Here is a 19,828-nt window from a genome sequence, read left to right as displayed (position 1 = left end):
AGGACAATGATGGTCAGTAGGGTAGAGGACGGTGTATGGTGACGCGCTGTATGCGACCGTCGGAAGGCTGTCAATCAAATAGGAACGCCCAGTCCCGCAGCCCATACCCGGAAGCGGCGGAGAACATCTATCTCTACAACGGTAAGTACTGCTTTCATTTTAAAAAAAAACACCCGATTCTGCTTCCCACAATTAGCCTCAATCTAATGTTAAATTTTTTTTTTCAGGTGAACCCCCACTTTAATAAATTCCAATGCCAAAGATACAAATACAAGTCCAACTTATGTAAATATATAAAAATACAACAAAGCAATCTGAGTGTGCATTCTTGTAAATTATCCTTCTGTCTCCATTTGCTTTCCAATTGCGTCAACGTGCGATCCCACACCTTGTGCATACAGAGACCTCACCAAAACCATCTCACCTTTTTATTAAAGGTTCAAAGCAGCTCAAAAAAAGTTAAAATGGTTGTAAACCACCTATCAGTAAAAAAAACAAACAAATAACAAACATGTTAACTGGTAACTGCTCTGTGCAATGGTTTCCAGAACTGCTCATCTTCCGGAGTGCCCAGCTGGTGCTCCCTGCCCCTCTTCTTCATCGGGTGCCTCCACCCTTTGATCTCACCTTTCTGATGTGTCAGTACCTAGCAATACACATAGATCTGATGTACACAGGGGGTGTGAGGATCGGGACCACCACAAGAGGGCGCACTGATCCGTGTGACCGCGGAAGAGATGGAAGATTCCAACATAGCAATTTGGGGGGGCGGAATTTTTAGCCGTCACCTGCCCATCTTCTCCTGTTCTCCCCAGGTTTAAAAAACGAAGGCATTGAGTAATGTGATTGCCGCACTGTGTTTACCGCATACAAAACATACAGCAGATTATGAGGTGACAGAAACAGAAAGGAATCGGGAAGCTGGATACCGGGACTCTACTGCGCATGCGTGACCCGCGAATCCGACGCATGCGTACTAGGAGGCGGGATTTTCGAGACTCTACTGCGCATGCGTGACCCGCGTATCCGACGCATGCGTACTAAGAGGCTGGATTTTCGGGACTCTACTGCGCATGCGTGACCCGCGTATCCGACGCATGCGTACTAAGAGGCTGGATTTTCGGGACTCTACTGCGCATGCGTACTAGGAGGCTGGATTTTCTGGACTCTACTGCGCATGCGTGACCCGCGAATCCGACGCATGCGTACTAGGAGGCGGGATTTTCGAGACTCTACTGCGCATGCGTGACCCGCGTATCCGACGCATGCGTACTAAGAGGCTGGATTTTCGGGACTCTACTGCGCATGCGTGACCCGCGTATCCGACGCATGCGTACTAAGAGGCTGGATTTTCGGGACTCTACTGCGCATGCGTGACCCGCGAATCCGACGCATGCGTACTAGGAGGCTGGATTTTCGGGACTCTACTGCGCATGCGTGACCCGCGAATCCGACGCATGCGTACTAGGTGGCGGGATTTTCGGGACTCTACTGCGCATGCGTGACCCGCGAATCCGACGCATGCGTACTAGGTGACCCGCAAATCCGACGTGGTTTTTCGGGACTCTGCTGGTTTCGACACATGCGTAATTGGGGAGACATTTATGGACGTTTCAGGGAAAGTGACAGGACATCCTCTTCATAATGACAAATACACATTCAGCAGGCCTTTCCTAGTGCCTTTGGAGTTCCCAGCACTATAGGGGGCAGTGTGGGGGATAGCTGCCATAGAACATCAGTGACTATCAGAGTGTCCTCTATACCCCAATCCTACAATGGGGGGCAGCAAAAGAAGGCCGCTGATTTGCTGGTTTATGGATTTCTGTATTTATAATAATAATTAGCAAAACAATCCTATCGCCTAAGGAGCTCTTCTCTGCCACCAAAATAGAACTGGAATCTCAAACACAATCCACAACAGTCTGCGTGCACCTCCCGGCTACAAACAGCAGAGGGCAAAGCTTTGGTTTACAGCTTCCGGTCTGTAGCCGTGCGCTCTCTATGATAGCTTCCGTTTAGAGGCAGAAGAGCGGCGCTTGCGCAGTGAGCGTGGCCGTCTCCTAGCAACCAGAAGAGCGACTGTAGCAACTCAAAGATGGTGAGTGGTGTTGTCGTCTCCGTTGTGTCGGTGGGACGGCGCTGTGATTGGAGAGGAGCCCGAGGCTTTTACCGGGCCTTACCGGGAGTGGGGTGGGGGAGGGAGCTGCTCCCATTTTCTCTTGTTATTATCATTATACATGGTGTGAGATGAGGAGAGACCTTCATGTCATTGTTGACCAGTAAAAAGACAAATGGGGAGCAATGAAAGCTGAGCTCCCAGGAAAGGGAAGATCCTCCCTCTGTACTGGGGCTGGCCCTGCACTCCAAGGGTTAAATGTGTGTTTATGTATATGGAACCAGGAGAAGCGATCGATTACCCGATCATCCACCATTCACAGGCTCCTCTGCGGTCCCCCTCAGCCTTTTCTGGTGGTCTAACGTCCTCTGATGTCTTCGGGACCAATGCAGGGCCCATAGCTCTGCACTGGATGTGAGGACACAGAGGGACAGACCACTGGTTGAGGGGCAGGTAAGTAAGGGCTCATTCACACTATGCTCGGGCACATAGGATACAATGCATTGATGGGTCTGCTTGTCCCTGCAATGCATTGGATGGTTCTGCCTGTCCCTGCAATGCACTGGATGGGTGTGCCTGTCCCTGCCATGCACTGGATGGGTGTGCCTGTCCCAGCAACGCACTGGGTGGGTGTGCCTGTCCCAGCAACGCACTGGGTGGGTGTGCCTGTCCCTGCAACGCACTGGGTGGGTGTGCCTGTCCCTGCAACGCACTGGGTGGGTGTGCCTGTCCCTGCAACGCACTGGATGGGTGTGCCTGTCCCAGCAACGCACTGGGTGGGTGTGCCTGTCCCAGCAACGCACTGGGTGGGTGTGCCTGTCCCTGCAACGCACTGGGTGGGTGTGCCTGTCCCTGCAACGCACTGGGTGGGTGTGCCTGTCCCTGCAATGCACTGGATGGGTGTGCCTGTCCCAGCAATGCACTGGGTGGGTGTGCCTGTCCCAGCAACGCACTGGGTGGGTGTGCCTGTCCCTGCAACGCACTGGGTGGGTGTGCCTGTCCCTGCAATGCACTGGATGGGTGTGCCTGTCCCTGCAATGCACTGGATGGGTGTGCCTGTCCCAGCAACGCACTGGGTGGGTGTGCCTGTCCCTGCAACGCACTGGGTGGGTGTGCCTGTCCCTGCAACGCACTGGATGGGTGTGCCTGTCCCTGCAATGCACTGGATGGGTGTGCCTGTCCCAGCAACGCACTGGGTGGGTGTGCCTGTCCCAGCAACGCACTGGGTGGGTGTGCCTGTCCCTGCAACGCACTGGGTGGGTGTGCCTGTCCCAGCAACGCACTGGGTGGGTGTGCCTGTCCCTGCAACGCACTGGGTGGGTGTGCCTGTCCCAGCAACGCACTGGGTGGGTGTGCTTGTCCCTGCAATGCACTGCCTGTCCCTGCAATGCACTGGGTGGGTGTGCCTGTCCCTGCAATGCACTGGATGTGTGTGCCTGTCCCAGCAATGCACTGGGTGGGTGAGCCTGTCCCAGCAACGCACTGGGTGGGTGCTCCTGTCCCTGCAACGCACTGGGTGGGTGCTCCTGTCCCTGCAACGCACTGGGTGGGTGCTCCTGTCCCAGCAACGCACTGGGTGGGTGCTCCTGTCCCAGCAACGCACTGGGTGGGTGCTCCTGTCCCAGCAACGCACTGGGTGGGTGCGCCTGTCCCAGCAGCGCACTGGGTGGGTGCGCCTGTCCCAGCTGAGCACTGGGTGGGTGCGCCTGTCCCAGCAGCGCACTGGGTGGGTGCGCCTGTCCCAGCAGCGCACTGGGTGGGTGCGCCTGTCCCAGCAGCGCACTGGGTGGGTGCGCCTGTCCCTGCATCGCATCCGCCGATAATGGGGGTTAAATGCCCCCTGCTAGTGGCCAAACAGCGCCGCTAAAACTAGCAGTATTTTACCACTAATGCGGTCAGCGGCTCAGTGTGAGAGGGCTCTTAAAGCAGAAGTAAACTCAGCGATTTAATAGTTTCAGAAAACAGTTCCATTCCTGGAATGCCGGGATTGGTAACTGTCACGTTTGCTTGTGTTCCCAACCAAACTGTCAAACAATCCAATGGCTGGTGTCATAACGGGTCACATGTGCAGCATCATGGCAGTTGAAGATTTAAACCGAAGTCAAGACTGAAAACGATAGGAGGCTTTCCTTCTCCAAGGGGGTTATCTAATGTGGGGAGGAGCCGCGAGAGCCGCCGAGGGACCTCAGAAAAGGACGGTCGGGGCCACTCTGTGCAAAATGAGCAGCACAGTGGAGGTAAGTGTGATATGTTTGTTATTTAAAAAAAAAAAAAACACTATCCTTTGCAACCACTAATGCTTTTTTTTTTTTCCCCTGCATCACAAACTCATGGAAAGTGGGTTATATGGTTTCCAATGGCATAGTTCACACCAGTGTGGTCAGTTCCAGAAAAAAATGCACCAGAATGCACTAGAACGCATCAGAAACGCATCAAAAAATGAACTGGCCCAAAGTACCCGGAATGCATCCGGAAATGCATCAACATTTTTTTTAAAACACGCATGCAGAAACCTATCCAGAACGGATTTGGAGTGCGTTTTTGTTGTGTAAACCACCCCTAAGGCCCAGTTCACACCACAAAAATGCAGTCCGAATGCTTTTTTTTTTTAATGCGTGTTATTGATACTTCAGTGCATTTTCGTTCCTCTCCTCCTTCTTTTTTTTTTTCTTCATCTTAAATAAGGACATGTGCGTTTTTATGTGTTTTACTGCGTTCCAGTACAGTCCAGCGCAGGAAAAATGGAGCATGTTATGCATTTTTTTTTCTGGAACTGGATCACACTAGAACTGACTGCACTGGCCGTTGGGAACCATATAACCTACTTTCAATGCATTTTTGATGCAGAAAAAACTGCACTGGACTGCATGTGGTGTGAACTGCATAGTTCACCATTGCCAAAACACTGTGCTGATAAGGGGAGTCTGTAAATAAGAAAAAAACAAACTGTGTAGCTTTGACCAAAGTTGAATAATGCCTCTGCTCCCTTTTTTTTTTTTTTTTTTTTTTTTTATTAATTTTTTTTACCATCTATGTCCTATTCAGGAGATTTCTCTTTACTTTCTGTCCTGTGAACTCAACAGGAAGTGGGAGGATATGATCCCTACACGTGTCACCATTCGAAGATTTCTCCTTTTATTCTTGTCGTGATGGCAACTCTTAAATTTTAGATGTAACCTTACTTTCATTCTGGGTGACGTTGGTGATGAGGACAATATGAAAGGGTGAATTTCGCTTGACAGTGGTTGTAATCCCTTTACCACCCTATTTTCATCTGCATTGGCCTTTAGTTACACTATAAGGCACCAGTGACACAAACTCTGAGATTGCTCTGAGCCCCATTGTTCTGTATTGTTCAGAGCCCCATTGTTCTGTATTGTTCACAACTATCAGCTACATCCAGGTGACTCCAGCAGCCATATGTGTATGTGGTGTCATATAGAGTCATTATGGTACCAATATCTGTTTTCCTGTTCATATAGGGTCACCATGGTACCAGTATCAGTTTTCATGTTCATATAGGTTATCTATTAGAGGTGCTCATCTTCACTGGTCATTCGATTCGATTACGTTTATCTGGTCTTCGAGTCGATTCTGCAATGCATCACGATAACTGACATGCTCCCACTTCCGCTTGGGCCACCTAGGCGGCCCTTCCTTCCTGCAATCTTCTGTGACACATCGCAGGTCCCAGAAGATTGCACGGCTATTCAGGACAGCGCAGTGAGACATGCGTACCTGGCTGTGAAGCTGCAAGCTGTCACAGCCAGATGCCCACAGTAGTATTGCCAGCGCCGTGGACAGGTGGGGGAGAGAATGGAGGGTTCGGGTGGCCTCATCGCTGGATTGTGGGACATGTAAATGTCGTCATGGAATGGTGACAAACTACGGTACCTAAAAATCTCCATAGGCGACGCTTTAAAAAAAAAAATAACGTTTACCAGGTTAGAGTTACAGAAGAGGTCTAGTGCTAGTATTATTTGTCTCGCTTTGACGATCGAGACGATACCTCACATGTGTGATTTAAACGCGGTTTACATATGCGGGTGCGATTTGCGTATGTGTTTTCTTTGCTGCGTGGGGACAGGGGCGCTTGAGAGATATATTACACACACACACACTTTATTTTTTTTATTTTTTTACATGTTTGATCGCTTTTATTGCTGTGACAAGGAATGTAAACCTCTCTTGTGACAGGTACTCTTTATGGATGGATCGGAGGTCTAAAAGACCCCAAATCCCTCCTTTTGTACTTCAAACTATTCAGATCGCCAAAAACTGTGATTCTGAATACTGTATTTTTTATTTAATTTTTTCAAAAAACTAGCGCCATTGGCAGCCGAGTAAACCGAAAGTGTCTGTCTCTAGCCACCGGAAGTGGCAGATCAGGTCTCCTGGTGAAACGGGAGGCCCGGTGGCGGAAGGCGGTGGGAGGGGGGGATTTCCCCTCCCGCTCCTCTGGGATAACAACAGAGTGGCTTTTGGCTGCATCGGTTGTTATTCCTGGAAAGCCGACCGCCCGCTCTAAAAATGGTACCGGGATGATGTCCGTAGCTGCAAGTATCACCCCCCCCCCCTTCCGCCGCTCTTACCGGGCCTCCTGTCCCACCGGGAGACCCGATCTGCCACTTCCGGTGGCAAGATACAGGCTGGCACAAAGCATCGGCTTCGTGCCACTCTGTATGTAAACACTGAATCAACGCCACTTTCGGTTTATTCTACTTCTAGCGGTGCCAGTTAAAAAAAAAATTAAAAATACAGTATTCAGAATCGCAGTTTTTGTCGCTCTGAATACTTTGAAGTGCAAAGGAGAGATTTGGGGTCTTTAAGCCAATGCTGCATCGGGGGTTAATGGCTCGGAGCGCTCTCCCGGGAGGGGCGGCGCAAGTCAGGATAACGTCACCCGACATTGATTTTCCCGGTCGCATGCATCAATGCCGCATCGGGGACACCCGAATTGCAATGCATAGATGCAACAATTAATTTTGACACCCCCTAGTATCTATGGTACCAGTATCGGTTTTCCTGTTCATATAGGGCATCTATGATGCCAGTATCAGTTTTAATGTTCATATAGTGTCACTATGGCCCCAGTATCAGTACTTCTGTTCATATAGGGCAGGGGTGTCCAAACTTTTTTCAAAGAGGGCCAGAATTGATGAAGTGAAAATGTGCCAGGGCCGACTATTTTGCTTGACATTCTTTGAACCATTAAAATTCGGTCTAAGTGTGTTCGTCTGAGCACTAATACACTGCCCAACAAAAATTCTCTTGCCTTTGTGGCTGTGTGTGGTGAAGAGATGAGCTCAGGCGTGTTATTTGGATATACTGCATATATTTCTTTTGTGGCCCCAACGAATCCCAGAGAGCTGCTCAGGACTAAGGATGAGCTTGGTCATGTTATTTGTATATACCGTATTTATCGGCGTATAACACGCATGGGCTTACTATTGCAACCAACGCAGCCTCACCATTGCAACCAACGCAGCCTCACCATTGCAACCAACGCAGCCTCACATGTGCCATCAGTGCAGTCTGATCGATGCCCATCTGCAGCCTCGGCGGGCAGAGGCAAGGGGGGCAGGACAAGTGCCGGTAGATTACAAACAGGAGGATATCTTGTTTACTATATGGCCTTTTTAGTACAAAGTCCCGCCTCCTACGATAGACAGAACAGTCATCCAATGGCATCCCAGGAGACAGGACTTCCAATTCAGACACTGCTGAGTAAACAGGAGATTCTATTCATGTAATCCAACAGCGCTTGTCCTGCCCCTCCCTGTGCCCTCCAAGGCAGCGCGGATAAATACGGTATATATCTTTTGTGGCCCTGGGGGCTACAAACAATGTATATATCCAAATCCCCAGGGGGGCCACATTAAATCAACAGAAGGGCCACATTTGGCCCGCGGGCCGGACTTTGGACATGCCTGATATAGGGCATCTATGATGCCAGTATCCGTTTTATTGTTCATATAGGGTCACTATGGCCCCATTATCAGTTCTGTTCATATAGGGTATCTATGGAATCCGTAGGCTTTCCCCAGCAGCAATAGAATTTTGTTATACATTAACATTCCATGTCACCAGAAGCTGTAATGTCTGTGCACATAGATTTGTCATGGGAGAAGCTTTGTCTGTGTATATAGGGCCTCTGTGTCACCAGTAGCAGTTTTGTCTGGTCCCTATGGCATCAGTAATGTGTTGTCTGTGCCTATAGGGCTCCATGACTACCAGCAAATTGTGAAAAGAGCGCCGTTTTCATTTTTAAAGAAAACGACTAACAATTAAATTTCTGTGCCCATAAAACTGATGTAAAAATTGACAAACCTAATTTTTTTTTTCTTTCAGGCCAAAGCAACAACCATTAAAGATGCCTTAGCCAAATGGGTAAGAATTTCTTCCTTTATTACCGTATTCGTTTTTTTTTTTTTTTTTTTAGAGCATTGATTACTGATCACAGTGTGGGCTATTTAGTGTTCCCTGCTGTGCAGATGTCTGTATGATGATGGTGTACGATTTGGAAGCGGATGTTTATAGGAGAATCTGAAGTGGATCTTTCAGTTACAAGTCTGCATGAATAAATTGCGGACATGTCACAGTAACCGTGTAACTTTTACAAATTATCAATAAAGTATATTTGAACCGATTTTCTAAAATCTCAGATAATCTTTTACATGGTCATGTAATTCTGAAAATCAGTTTCAATGTTGTTAAAGCTTTCATTCAAATAATGATGGCGATTCCCCATGAAGATCTTTGTTCAGATCCTTCCTGTTATAGGGCGTCTATATGTTTGTATAGTTTTCCATGCTGAGTGATTCAGTTTCGTTACAGAAGTAGTTTACATGCTGAGGTTGTAGGGGTTGACCCCTACACCTGTGGGAACTTTTCTCGTAATTTTCTCTATTTTTTGGGCAGTCCTAGAAGTTTGATACAATATATTTTTTTTGGAATAATTGTATATAAATTAAAATTTTTGATTTCCTTTTGGGGGGGGGGGGGGGTGATCTGTCCTAAATGTTTTAAAAATAAAATGCCTTCTAGAATGTTCTAATGCTGTCTCCAAGTTGTGGACCTTTTTATCATTGGAAAAGCAGTCCTTGTGCTCCAGGAAAATGACTGCTTGTGCCCTGTACATGCGATCCGAAAATCGGTTGAAAAAATACCGCTTTTGATGCGATCGTGTGATAATCGGATCATTAGTACAGAGCTTTCGAGAACCCATCACGACAATTCATCCAATATAATAATAATAATAATAATAATAATAATTTTTTTTTTTTTTTAGTTTTTATTCAGAATTTGTATGATTCATACATTATAAGGCATGATGACCTATGTACAATTTTTGTATTGAAAAAAATAGAAAATGTATTGGTATGAAATATCATAAAATCAGTTATAAACATAAAATCAAAATTAGAAATCAAGTCAATAGCTGGTACTACAAGGGTTATAACAACAGTTATATAGTCTCAGTATACACAAGCTCCGTTTAGAAAGCAAAGTTAAAGATACGATCTTGAATTGTGTAACCCAAGTAGTAATCCGGAGGTTAATGGAGGGCTTGCTCTACATGTTACGCGCTTGAACTAGCGCTTCCTCAGGAGCATAGATATTTGAATAGATAAGCCGCGTTGGGGGTAAACAAACGACGGTCATGTATTATCCCTACAATGGCTGGGTATACAGACTAGTACTGATCCAGCCTATTGTAGGGGTAGTATCATAAACACGAAACTATAAAAGTAAAGGTGTTGGGGCAGTCAATTGCTGGTAAGCAATAAAAATCAAATCCAGGGGTGTAAATGTGCGGTGGTTCAGTGCTAGGTAGAATGGGCTAGGCACAGATAGGCAGATAGGTAAATCTACCAAAGCAGCCTGTAGATCCTCAAACAGTAGGCGTCATTCTCTTCCATCGGGGACACGTGCAGACTCCTGTGCTACTTGGGCTTCTAGGACCTTGCTTTGCCAGTCCTGCTTATAATTTCCTCTGTTCTACTGTTTGAGGATCTACAGGCTGCTTTGGTAGATTTACCTATCTGCCTATCTGTGCCTAGCCCATTCTACCTAGCACTGAACCACCACACATGTACACCCCTGGATTCGATTTTTATTGCTTACCAGCAATTGACTGCCCCAACACCTTTACTTTTATAGTTTCGTGTTTATGATACTACCCCTACAATAGGCTGGATCAGTACTAGTCTGTATACCCAGCCATTGTGGGGATAATACACAGCCGTCGTTTGTTTACCCCCAACGCGGCTTATCTATTCAAATATCTATGCTCCTGAGGAAGCGCTAGTTCAAGCGCGTAACATGTAGAGCAAGCCCTCCATTAACCTCCGGATTACTACTTGGGTTACACAATTCAAGATCGTATCTTTAACTTTGCTTTCTAAACGGAGCTTGTGTATACTGAGACTATATAACTGTTGTTATAACCCTTGTAGTACCTGCTATTGACTTGATTTCTAATTTTGATTTTATGTTTATAACTGATTTTATGATATTTCATACCAATACATTTTCTATTTTTTTCTATACAAATTGTACTGTGTGCCCTTAAAGCCCAATTTAATAGCTTTCATTCAAATTCCTGTAATATCGGGGCGTTGGCACATCTCTAATAGGTGCATTCGCAGTATCACCCTGCGACTTATGCACGTTAAAATAGGCCCTCTTTTTTCCATGATGACCTATGTATTGAGTATGCTGTCCAATTCTGGTCACCAGTCCTCAGGAAGGATGTGCTGGAACTGGAGAGAATCTACAAAAGGGCAACAAAGCTAAAAAGAGGACTTCAGTTACAAGGAATGACTACAAACAGTAAACTTATTCTCCCTGGAGAAGAGGCACTTAAGAGGGGATAAGGTGGTGATTATACAAATATCTTGATGGAGATTCTAGCATAGGGAGGAAGATATTAAGTCTCCGGTCACTTAACAGGACATGTGGCCACTCAATGAAGTTGGAGGAGAAGCGGTTTAACCTTAAACTTTGTAAGGGGTTCTTTACTGTCAGAGCGGTAAGGATGTGGAACTCCCTTTTTACAGTAGGTGGTGTCTGTGGGTAGTATAGAAAGTTTAAAAAAAACAAAAACTTTTAGATGGGCATCCTAACGATCACAAAACACAGGTTCAACTGGATGGACTGATGTCTTTATTTGACCTTACCAACTATACATTCCCAATCACATAAAATGTTTTTTTTTTCCTGTCCAGGAAGAAAAGACCGGACTGAAGGCATCTGAAGCAAAGGAGGTTAAGCTGTATGCACAGGTCCCACCCATTGAAAAGATGGATGCATCTTTGTCAACATTGGTCAATTGCGAGTAAGAATATCAGTTGTTTTCCAATAGTAGCTCATTGCATCAAGCTTGGGGAAATTCACCCACCGTTCTTACCAGCTAGTCATCACATTTATTTACCTTTTTAAAATACAATTATTTTATACCATGCCATATTAAAGCGGAGGTCCACACAAAATTAAACCTCCGCTTTTCGGAACCCTCCTCCCTTCTGGTGTCACATTTGGCACCTTTCAGGGGGGAGGGGGTGCAGATGGGGTGTAGATACCTGTATAATACAGGTATTTGCACCCACTTCCGGACATAGATAGCCGCAGAATCTACTGATATATACGCCACTTCAACGCCCCCCCGCTGTGTTTTGGGAAACGCACAGTTCCCAGAACACAGCGGGGACCAGTGAACATGCGCAGTAGGGACCTGGGAAGTGAAGTCGCAAGGCTTCACTTCCTGCTTCCCTCGCCGAGAGACTAGCGATTGCTCGTCTTCGGCTGCCAACATTGCGGGCACCCTGGACCGGTGTGTCCATTTTTTTACTGTTATACCGTGTTTCCCCCGAAAATAAGACCGGTCTTATATTAGTTTTGTCTACAAAAAAACACACTAGGGCTTATTTTCGGGGTAGGGCTTAATTTATATATGGTATGTACAATGACAATCTTAAAGTAGAAGTAACCATAAAAAAAATCCTGTTCCTTTAAAGCACTGTGCTTGTGCTGTGTGATTTACCCCTCTCTACAGTATGTTCTAAAAATCCTGGAATAAAACTTTAAAAAAAAAAGTTCCTGTGTTCTCTCTCTCCCCACCTCCCCCTGTCGGGTCAGGAGTAAATTTTCAACATTGTTTTAAAACCATCTTGGTTAAAGTCCTTTTAAAATGTATGTAATCCGTTTTATAAAAAGATCACACTGGTATAAGGTGCAGTGTGTCTCCCATTGCAAATGTCTCATGGAGAATACCTTTTTACAGCTCCCTTGATCTGCTCTTCTCCGTGCTGAGATCCCTGCTGATGTCAGCCCGCTCTGTGCACTGAAGAGGGAGGGGCTGCAGATGTCAGCGAGGAGGAGAGAGGAAAACCTCTGGCGGGACAGCGGCGTCTGATATAAAAGTATTTTATTATACAGTCTCAAGGGGAGACACACTGCACTCCATTCCAGTATGATCATCCTACAAAACAGACCACAGTTTTTTTCATGTACTTTACTAGGGCTTATTTTCAGGCTAGGGCTTATATTGCAGCCTTCCCCAATAATCACTATAGGTCTTATATTTGGGGTAGGGCTTATTTTCGGGGAAACACGGTATATGAAATTTGTATTTATATATTTGTGCACTCTACAAAGGTTTATGAAAACAGGCACAGTGACACATTGGAGATCTTTTTTAGCACTTTGTTGATAAGGGCATAGCTTTAGAGTACACAGGTACAGATGGGATAGGAGATGGGAGCGCTGCCTTCTATCCCTCCTATGTTTTTTTCCCCCCTATTGTGGTATTGACAAGTAGCTGCTGGTTATAGCAAATTAATTATTTTTTTTTTTGGGGGGGGGGGGGGGGGATTGGTACAGGTGTTTTATTGGAGTACCTATTTAAAAAAATAACATTTGTCTTTTTTAAGGCTTGCACTTGTGCGACTTGTCACGCAACTTTGGACATCAAAGTTGCATGACAAGTCGTTCCCCGTGTTTTCCAATGATAACCCATCATATACAGTATGTGCGACTTAAAAATGCAGAAACTTCATGCACTACTTTGGTCCAACTTTCATGCAACTTGAGGGCCATAGACTTCAATGTTGTCTCTCAGAAGTTGCACAAAAATCTTACCCAAGTGTTATACAATGCAAGTTTTGTGCAACAGTGTCCATTATTACTGGTCAAAGCCAAAGTTGCATCAAGGTGACTTGGAAGGGAATGAAAGAAAGTTCAAGAATTGAAGAGTGCCAGCTATCCATTGAACCTGTTACTTTTCTCTAAATAAATAAACAGATTATCTTTTTAGCACTTTTTGTTAAATTTATAGAATTTTTTGGTCTCAATATGAATATTAAAATTCCAAGAAATTAGTCATACACAGAGTCCTGCTTTAGCACTGAATCCCTCTCATTAGTTTATATTCTGTATATTATTTGTTTGCCAGGTCATGCAAGGTAACATTCTTCTGCTTTCATTCCAAAAGTTTGGCAGCAGAAATGTCTCACTAGTCGTAGCAAGAATGACCTGTGTATGTGTGACACTTGGGCCCCATACACACGACCGGTTTTCTCGGCAGAATCCAGCAAGAAACTCGATGGGAGACGTATTCTGCCGAGAAAACCGGTCGTGTGAAACCCGTCGGGAAGCTCGTCGAGCCAAATAGAGAGCATGTTCTCTATTTCCTCGTTGGGAAATGGGAAAATTTGGCTCGACAAGCGATGTGTTTTGCCCGTCGAGTTTCTCGGTCGTGTGTACGGGGCCTCAGAGGAGCTAAGGCTGCTGCAACCTATATAAATGGTTCATCTAATTACAGTAAATCCTTTCTTTCTTTAACAAGGTTCACAATAAAACTAGTATGATATTCCTTTTTAATTGTTAGCAGAACTCATAGTTTATACCTGGTAACTCTCCATAGGATTGAATTTGGGTGTATAGTGTGTCCAGCAACATTCTGACATAATGACCGTGTCATCTAGTTGGCAATAACATAATTCTTTGAATGGTGCCATTAAATACGCCCATATTTTGTGCACAACTGACTTGGTATCAGGAGTTAAATAGATGCCTTCACCTCTTGGAACATGTTTCAGCATCTGCAGCCTCTCCCCTCTGCTTTTCCCCCAGTGACAGCAGCTGGGGGATTCTCTCCCTGCACCCGCTGTCACAATTTGAGAACATTCATTCACAGTTTCCTGTGAATAAATTCCTAAAAGTACCTTCAGCCACTGCGGCTGATGGCTTGCAGTTCTCAATAAGCTGACGGGCATCTTCCTGCTCTCAGGTAACTGCCTGCCTGTACAAGGTACGAGCAGACGGCTCTGCCGAGAGTCTGCAGGAGCCTGAAATTGCAGATCGTGAGTTCAATGCTCTGCAGGTCCCTTAGAAAATAAATAATGCATTTATATTTTTCCCCTTTTTGTGACCAAACCTATAGGGCCAAAGGGGTGCAGGGGATATTGAGAAGAGGCAGAAGACTCTTTATAGTCCAATACATTTTTAACCAAGGGTCTTCAAACTACGGCCCTCCAGTTGTTCAGGAACTGCAATTCCCATCATGCCTAGTCATGTCGGTGAATGTTAGAGTTTTATAATGGCTCATGAGATGTGTTGTTTCGCACCAGCTGGAGGGCTGTAGTTTGAAGATCTGTTTTTAAACCATCTCTCCTTTCTGTTTGGTGGTCTGAACATATAAAGGGTTAATTGGCATGTAAAGTAATCTCCATGCTGTCTTCAATAGCTCATTCTAACAGTGTTTTTGCCGCAATCATCACATGACACAAAGAGCTGGCTCATACAAAAGGGTTGTCATCATTCAAGTGTGCCTAGGGGAATATAATATCCAAACAGAGCTTGCAAGTGTCTTTAAATATGTTTTTTTTTTTTTTTTTTTTTTCTCTCTTTAGGAAATTATCTCTTTCAACCAACTGCATTGAAAAGATAGCTAACCTAAATGGTCTGAGTAAGTGAAACATTTCCGCTTGTTACACCAGTTCAATAATGTCAAATTCCTGTTTTGAAACACTGTAGTTGTATGCATCAGCTGATCTGTTTAATTTATTGTGGCAATCTTTTGGAATTTGAATTGCAATATATATATATATATATATATATATATATATATATATATATATATATATATATATATATATATATATATATATATATAAAATCTGCAATTGGATACACTGTAGGGATCCTGTGATACATTTGCCTATATGTCTCAGTTTACTGCTCCCTGCTAGCCATATGGGTAGAGGTAGAAAGGAATTTCATGTGTGATTCATTCCTCTGACAGGTTATTGACGTGCTAATGTCCCCTCACTATTCTAAATGTTAATTGATCTATTGTGTTGTGTGAAGAAGATCTGTGTTTACCCTTAAAAGATGTGTATTGTATCATCAGGCTAAATGATTAGAGAAGTAGTATGTTAATTATTCTGATTGCTTCAGTGTATTAATTAACTCCACTGATGTCTTTATCTAAAGAAACGTGTCTGCATGGTCGGCTCCGACTTGTCTCCTATAATCTGTATGGGAAACCCCACTGTGTGAGGGGGGGCGTTCCTAACAGGCTGTAACCACATATAAGCTGAGTTTTTGTGTCATTAAAGTGTCTTGTTCTAGCAGTAAGCTTGGCATGTGTGGCTTTCTGGGCGATTCCAGGGATATCCCTCCTCGTGGAATATTGGGGTGATTTTCGTTATGGGAAGAAGGGAACGTTGACGGGGATATCATACCAATACCGTCACATATCCCTAATTACAACATGTACCCATTAAGCTCTGGGTAATGAATCATTTTATATAGTGGTAATGTAAGCAAAAGACCATCAGCACACAAAACAGATCACAATAGTCCAAGTATAAAGCCGGGTACACACAGGCCGAATGTTGGGAGACTTCAGCCGGTTTAAAATTAAATGTCCGACATTCAGCCTGTGTGTATGTCGGTCTGTCGAATGTGCATGCTGGAAAACCAGCAGCCGACAAACTACTGATCAGCGATCTCAGCCAATGACAGAGAGCGCTGATTGAAGTGTTCTGGCAGGGGGGTTGTAGGGAAAAAATAAACTTGCAGGCTATTTTCACACTGTGCGGGGCACATTTAAACCCCACTACCAGGCAAATAAATAGACAAACGTGCTTGCGGCTGCTTTGCAGGTGTTTTAGCAGCGGTGTCCATTGGAAAGATGCTGCTTGCAGTACTTTTTCTAACGTCCTGCAAGCGCATCGCGCCCGTGTGAAAGCACTCGGGCTCTCACACTGGGGCTGCAGGGAAGGCGTTTTTCAGGCGCTTTTTTTAACCCAAAAGTAGTGTGTGCCCGGCTTAAAGATAGTATCTTCACCTGGATAATCAATTATTAGGTGTAAGCAGGAATGGACACTTTATAAGATCAGCAGCCAAGTTGCAGATCCCTGAATAAGATAAGGGATGTCTCCAAACATGAAGAAAGAAGAGAAAACATAAAAAAAGGTGCAGCTAAGTGCAGTATTTGGAGATGCCAAACCGCTTCTCATGCAACATGAAGTTCAGTTCAGCAAGTCCGCAGGAGGATACCACTGTCATAGGGGTCCTTCCCATTGATGGAAACCTGACGTGACTGTCTCAGGAAAGCCCCATTACGTCGTCCAATCAAAGGGACACGCCCACTTGTGTTTCCTTTGATTGGATAATGTCACGGCTTCCCTGAGTCTGAATTTTAGGCTGCTTGAGGAGCAGTGTGGCATCTCCACATGTGAGTCCTTTATGTGCTCTGTCCCTCCATATGTATGTGAGTGGCCATTTGTTAAGCTTTATTACGGATTACATTTTGAGAATACTGCACTTAGCTGCGCCTTTCTTTGTTTAGTGGGATTGTTGTAAAAGTTCTACATTTTCCACTGTTGTGTATATGTATCTACATTTCATATCTCGTTGCTTATAAAAGCCTTCTCTTTCAGAAAATCTCAGAATATTGTCTTTGGGGAGGAATAACATAAAGAATCTGAATGGACTGGTAAGACTTTCCTGGCTTACACCTTCTTTCATTTACAGAGATCCATTGGCTAAAGATTTAATGTACAGCCTTTTATGTTGATCACACTGCAGCAATTCTCATTGCTGCACACCACACTAGAAGCTCACAGTGTGCAATATAAGCAGCCTGTTTCCCCAATAGCAGCTGTATTACTTCCTGGGCAGATGACAACCAGCATCAGCTAGCCCCTTCCTCCCCAGCCTGTCAATGGCCTGTCCTTTTAAGGTATATGGATAGCTGCGCTTTCGTTTACAGCGGCCCTGTGTCCCACATATAGGACTTCCCTCAACCCTTCTGTTCCTGTAACAACTCAAAAATGTTGGCTTTCCCAAAGACAAGTCTTTCCTGGACCAAAAGTGAGGGCCAATCTCACCAGTGGAGAAACAGACTGTCCGCATTCTATCCAAAACTAAAAGAAAATGACTTGGCCTCATATACACTTTAAGCTATGCTATTTATACTTCACATATACTTTAAAGTGATACTGTTAGCTAGATTCAGAGATGTTTACGCCGGCGTATCAGTAGATACGCCATCGTAACTCTGAATCTACACCATTGTAAATTTAAGCGTATTCTGGAAACCAGATACGCTTAAATTAGGCTAAGATACGAGCGGCGTAAGTCTCCTACGCTCCATATTTACGCTGGCCGCTAGGTGGCGCTTCCGTTGATTTTGGCGTAGAATATGCAAATGAGCTAGATACGTGGATTCAGAAACCTACATGCGCCCGGCGCATTTTTTTTACGTCGTTTAGGTAAGGCTTTTTCCGGCGTAAAGTTAGTCGAACAAAAAGCTGGCATAGCCAATGGACGTCGTTCCTGCATTGAATTTTGAAATTTTTACGTCGTTTGCGTAAGTCGTCCATGAATGGGGCTGGACGTAATTTACGTTCACGTCGAAACCAATACATCCTTGCAGCGTACTTTGGAGCAATGCATACTGGGATGTGTCCACGAACGGCGCATGCGCCGTTCGTTAAAAACGTCAATCACGTCGGGTCACTAGTCATTAACATAAAACATGCCCCCCTGTTCATCATTTGAATTAGGCGCGCTTACGCCGGCCCATTTACGCTAGGCCGCTGTAAAACTTAGGAGGCAAGTGCTTTGTGAATACAGCACTTGCCTCTCTGACTTACTGCGGCGTAGCGTATATGCGATACGCTACGCCGCCTCAAAGTTAAGCCAGTCTATCTGAATCTGGCTATAAACATACAATGCTTTATTGCCTTTATCCCTTCTATGTATCTATAAAGATCATGCCACTGCATTTAATGTACCGTATATACTCGAGTATAAGCTGAGTTTTTCAGCACAAATTTTTTTTTGTGTGCTGAAAATGCAGGTGGGTACAGAGTTCAGGTGGGTGGTGGGTTCAGGGTGCAGGTGGGTGCAGGGTGAATCTGCACCCCCTCTGCTGCATCTGACAGTAGCTATTCTTGCTGAGCCACCTGAGATGCCAGGCAGCATCCTGTCTGATTCTTTAGATATTCTTTCCTCGTTTCTGGTGAACTTTGAACTCCTTGCTCAGCTCACAAGCTTCCTATTTAAGCCACACCTTTGCACTTCCCGTTTGTCAGATTATTGTGCTCTTATCAGCCAATATCTTGCTCACTTTGCTTACCTGCAGCTGTCCTTACCTCCACTACCACTCATTACTGACCTTTTTGGCTTCTTTCTTGGCTACATTTCCTCTTGATACCAACCTGCAACCACTTGTTGCTGACCTTTGCCTGTTTACTGACTACGCTTCAGCTATATCTGCTACTGGACCCCTGCACCTTAGATGAGCCTGTGTCATCTGCCAGGGTAACCTGTTCTTATTTTTATCCAGCTTGTTGGTGGGAGACTCTCTACTGCTAGAGCTACTGGTCTCTGAGCCTGACTGTGACAATGCCTCCCTATCCTAGAGAGTTTCATGCCTCCTTTACATCTTCTTATATAAATATGGCTTTAACTACTTTAGGACCAAGCCTGTTTTTCAGACTTTGTGTTTACATGTTAAAAACAATTTATTTTTTTATTAGAAAATTACTTGGAACCCCCAAACATTTATATATTTTTTTCTAACACCATAGAGAATAAAATGGTGGTCATTGCAATACTTTTTGTCACACCGTATTTGCGCAGTGGTCTTACAAGCGCACTTTTTTTAGGTAAAAATTCACTTTTTTGAAAAAAATAATAATAAGACAACAGTAAAGTTGGCCTAATTATTTTTTTTTTATATATATTTTGAAAGAAAATGTTACGCCGAATGAATTGATACCCAACATGTCACGCTCGTGGAATGGCGTCAAACTTTTACCCTTAAAAATCTCCATAGGAGACGTTTAAAAAATTCTACAGGTTGCGGTACCTCACATGTGTGGTTTGAACACAGTTTTCATATGCGGGCGATACTCACGTATGCGTTCGCTTCTGCGCGTGATCTCTTCGGTAAGGGGCGCTTTAAAAAAAATATTTAATTTTTCTTATTTATTTTACTTGGTTTTATTGATTTGGAAAATGTTTAAAAAAAAAAAAAGTAGGTCACTTTTATCCCTATTACAAGGAATGTAAACATCCCTTGTAATAGGAAAAAAAGCATGACAGGTCCTCTTAAATATGAGATCTGGGGTCAAAAAGAACTCGGATCCCATATTTGGACTGGAGTGTAATACATTTTTTTTGTCATTTAAA

At 44.6% G+C, this 19,828-nt stretch overlaps 1 protein-coding gene across 2 annotated transcripts in view; it reads left to right on the top strand.

Moving 5' to 3' along the window:
• Window positions 1-1,550: 1,550 nt before the first annotated feature.
• Window positions 1,551-19,828, top strand: part of DNAL1 (dynein axonemal light chain 1) — a 28,024-nt gene continuing 9,746 nt past the window's right edge. Inside the window, exons 1-5 of one of the 2 annotated variants that reach the window (XM_040333208.1) lie at window positions 1,551-2,098; window positions 8,468-8,506; window positions 11,347-11,456; window positions 15,031-15,086; window positions 17,068-17,123. In XM_040333208.1, coding sequence (XP_040189142.1) covers window positions 2,096-2,098; window positions 8,468-8,506; window positions 11,347-11,456; window positions 15,031-15,086; window positions 17,068-17,123 — 264 coding nt within the window. In that variant the 5' untranslated portion in view covers window positions 1,551-2,095. Of the gene's footprint in view, window positions 2,099-2,129; window positions 2,191-8,467; window positions 8,507-11,346; window positions 11,457-15,030; window positions 15,087-17,067; window positions 17,124-19,828 lie in introns of those variants that run through there. The other variant, XM_040333209.1, reaches the window with a different exon arrangement.

The sequence above is a fragment of the Rana temporaria genome, chromosome 13, assembly GCF_905171775.1.
Source record: "Rana temporaria chromosome 13, aRanTem1.1, whole genome shotgun sequence".
NCBI lineage: Eukaryota > Metazoa > Chordata > Amphibia > Anura > Ranidae > Rana > Rana temporaria.
Note: the sequence above shows the minus strand (reverse complement) of the source record. Positions and strands in the feature narration are given on the sequence as shown.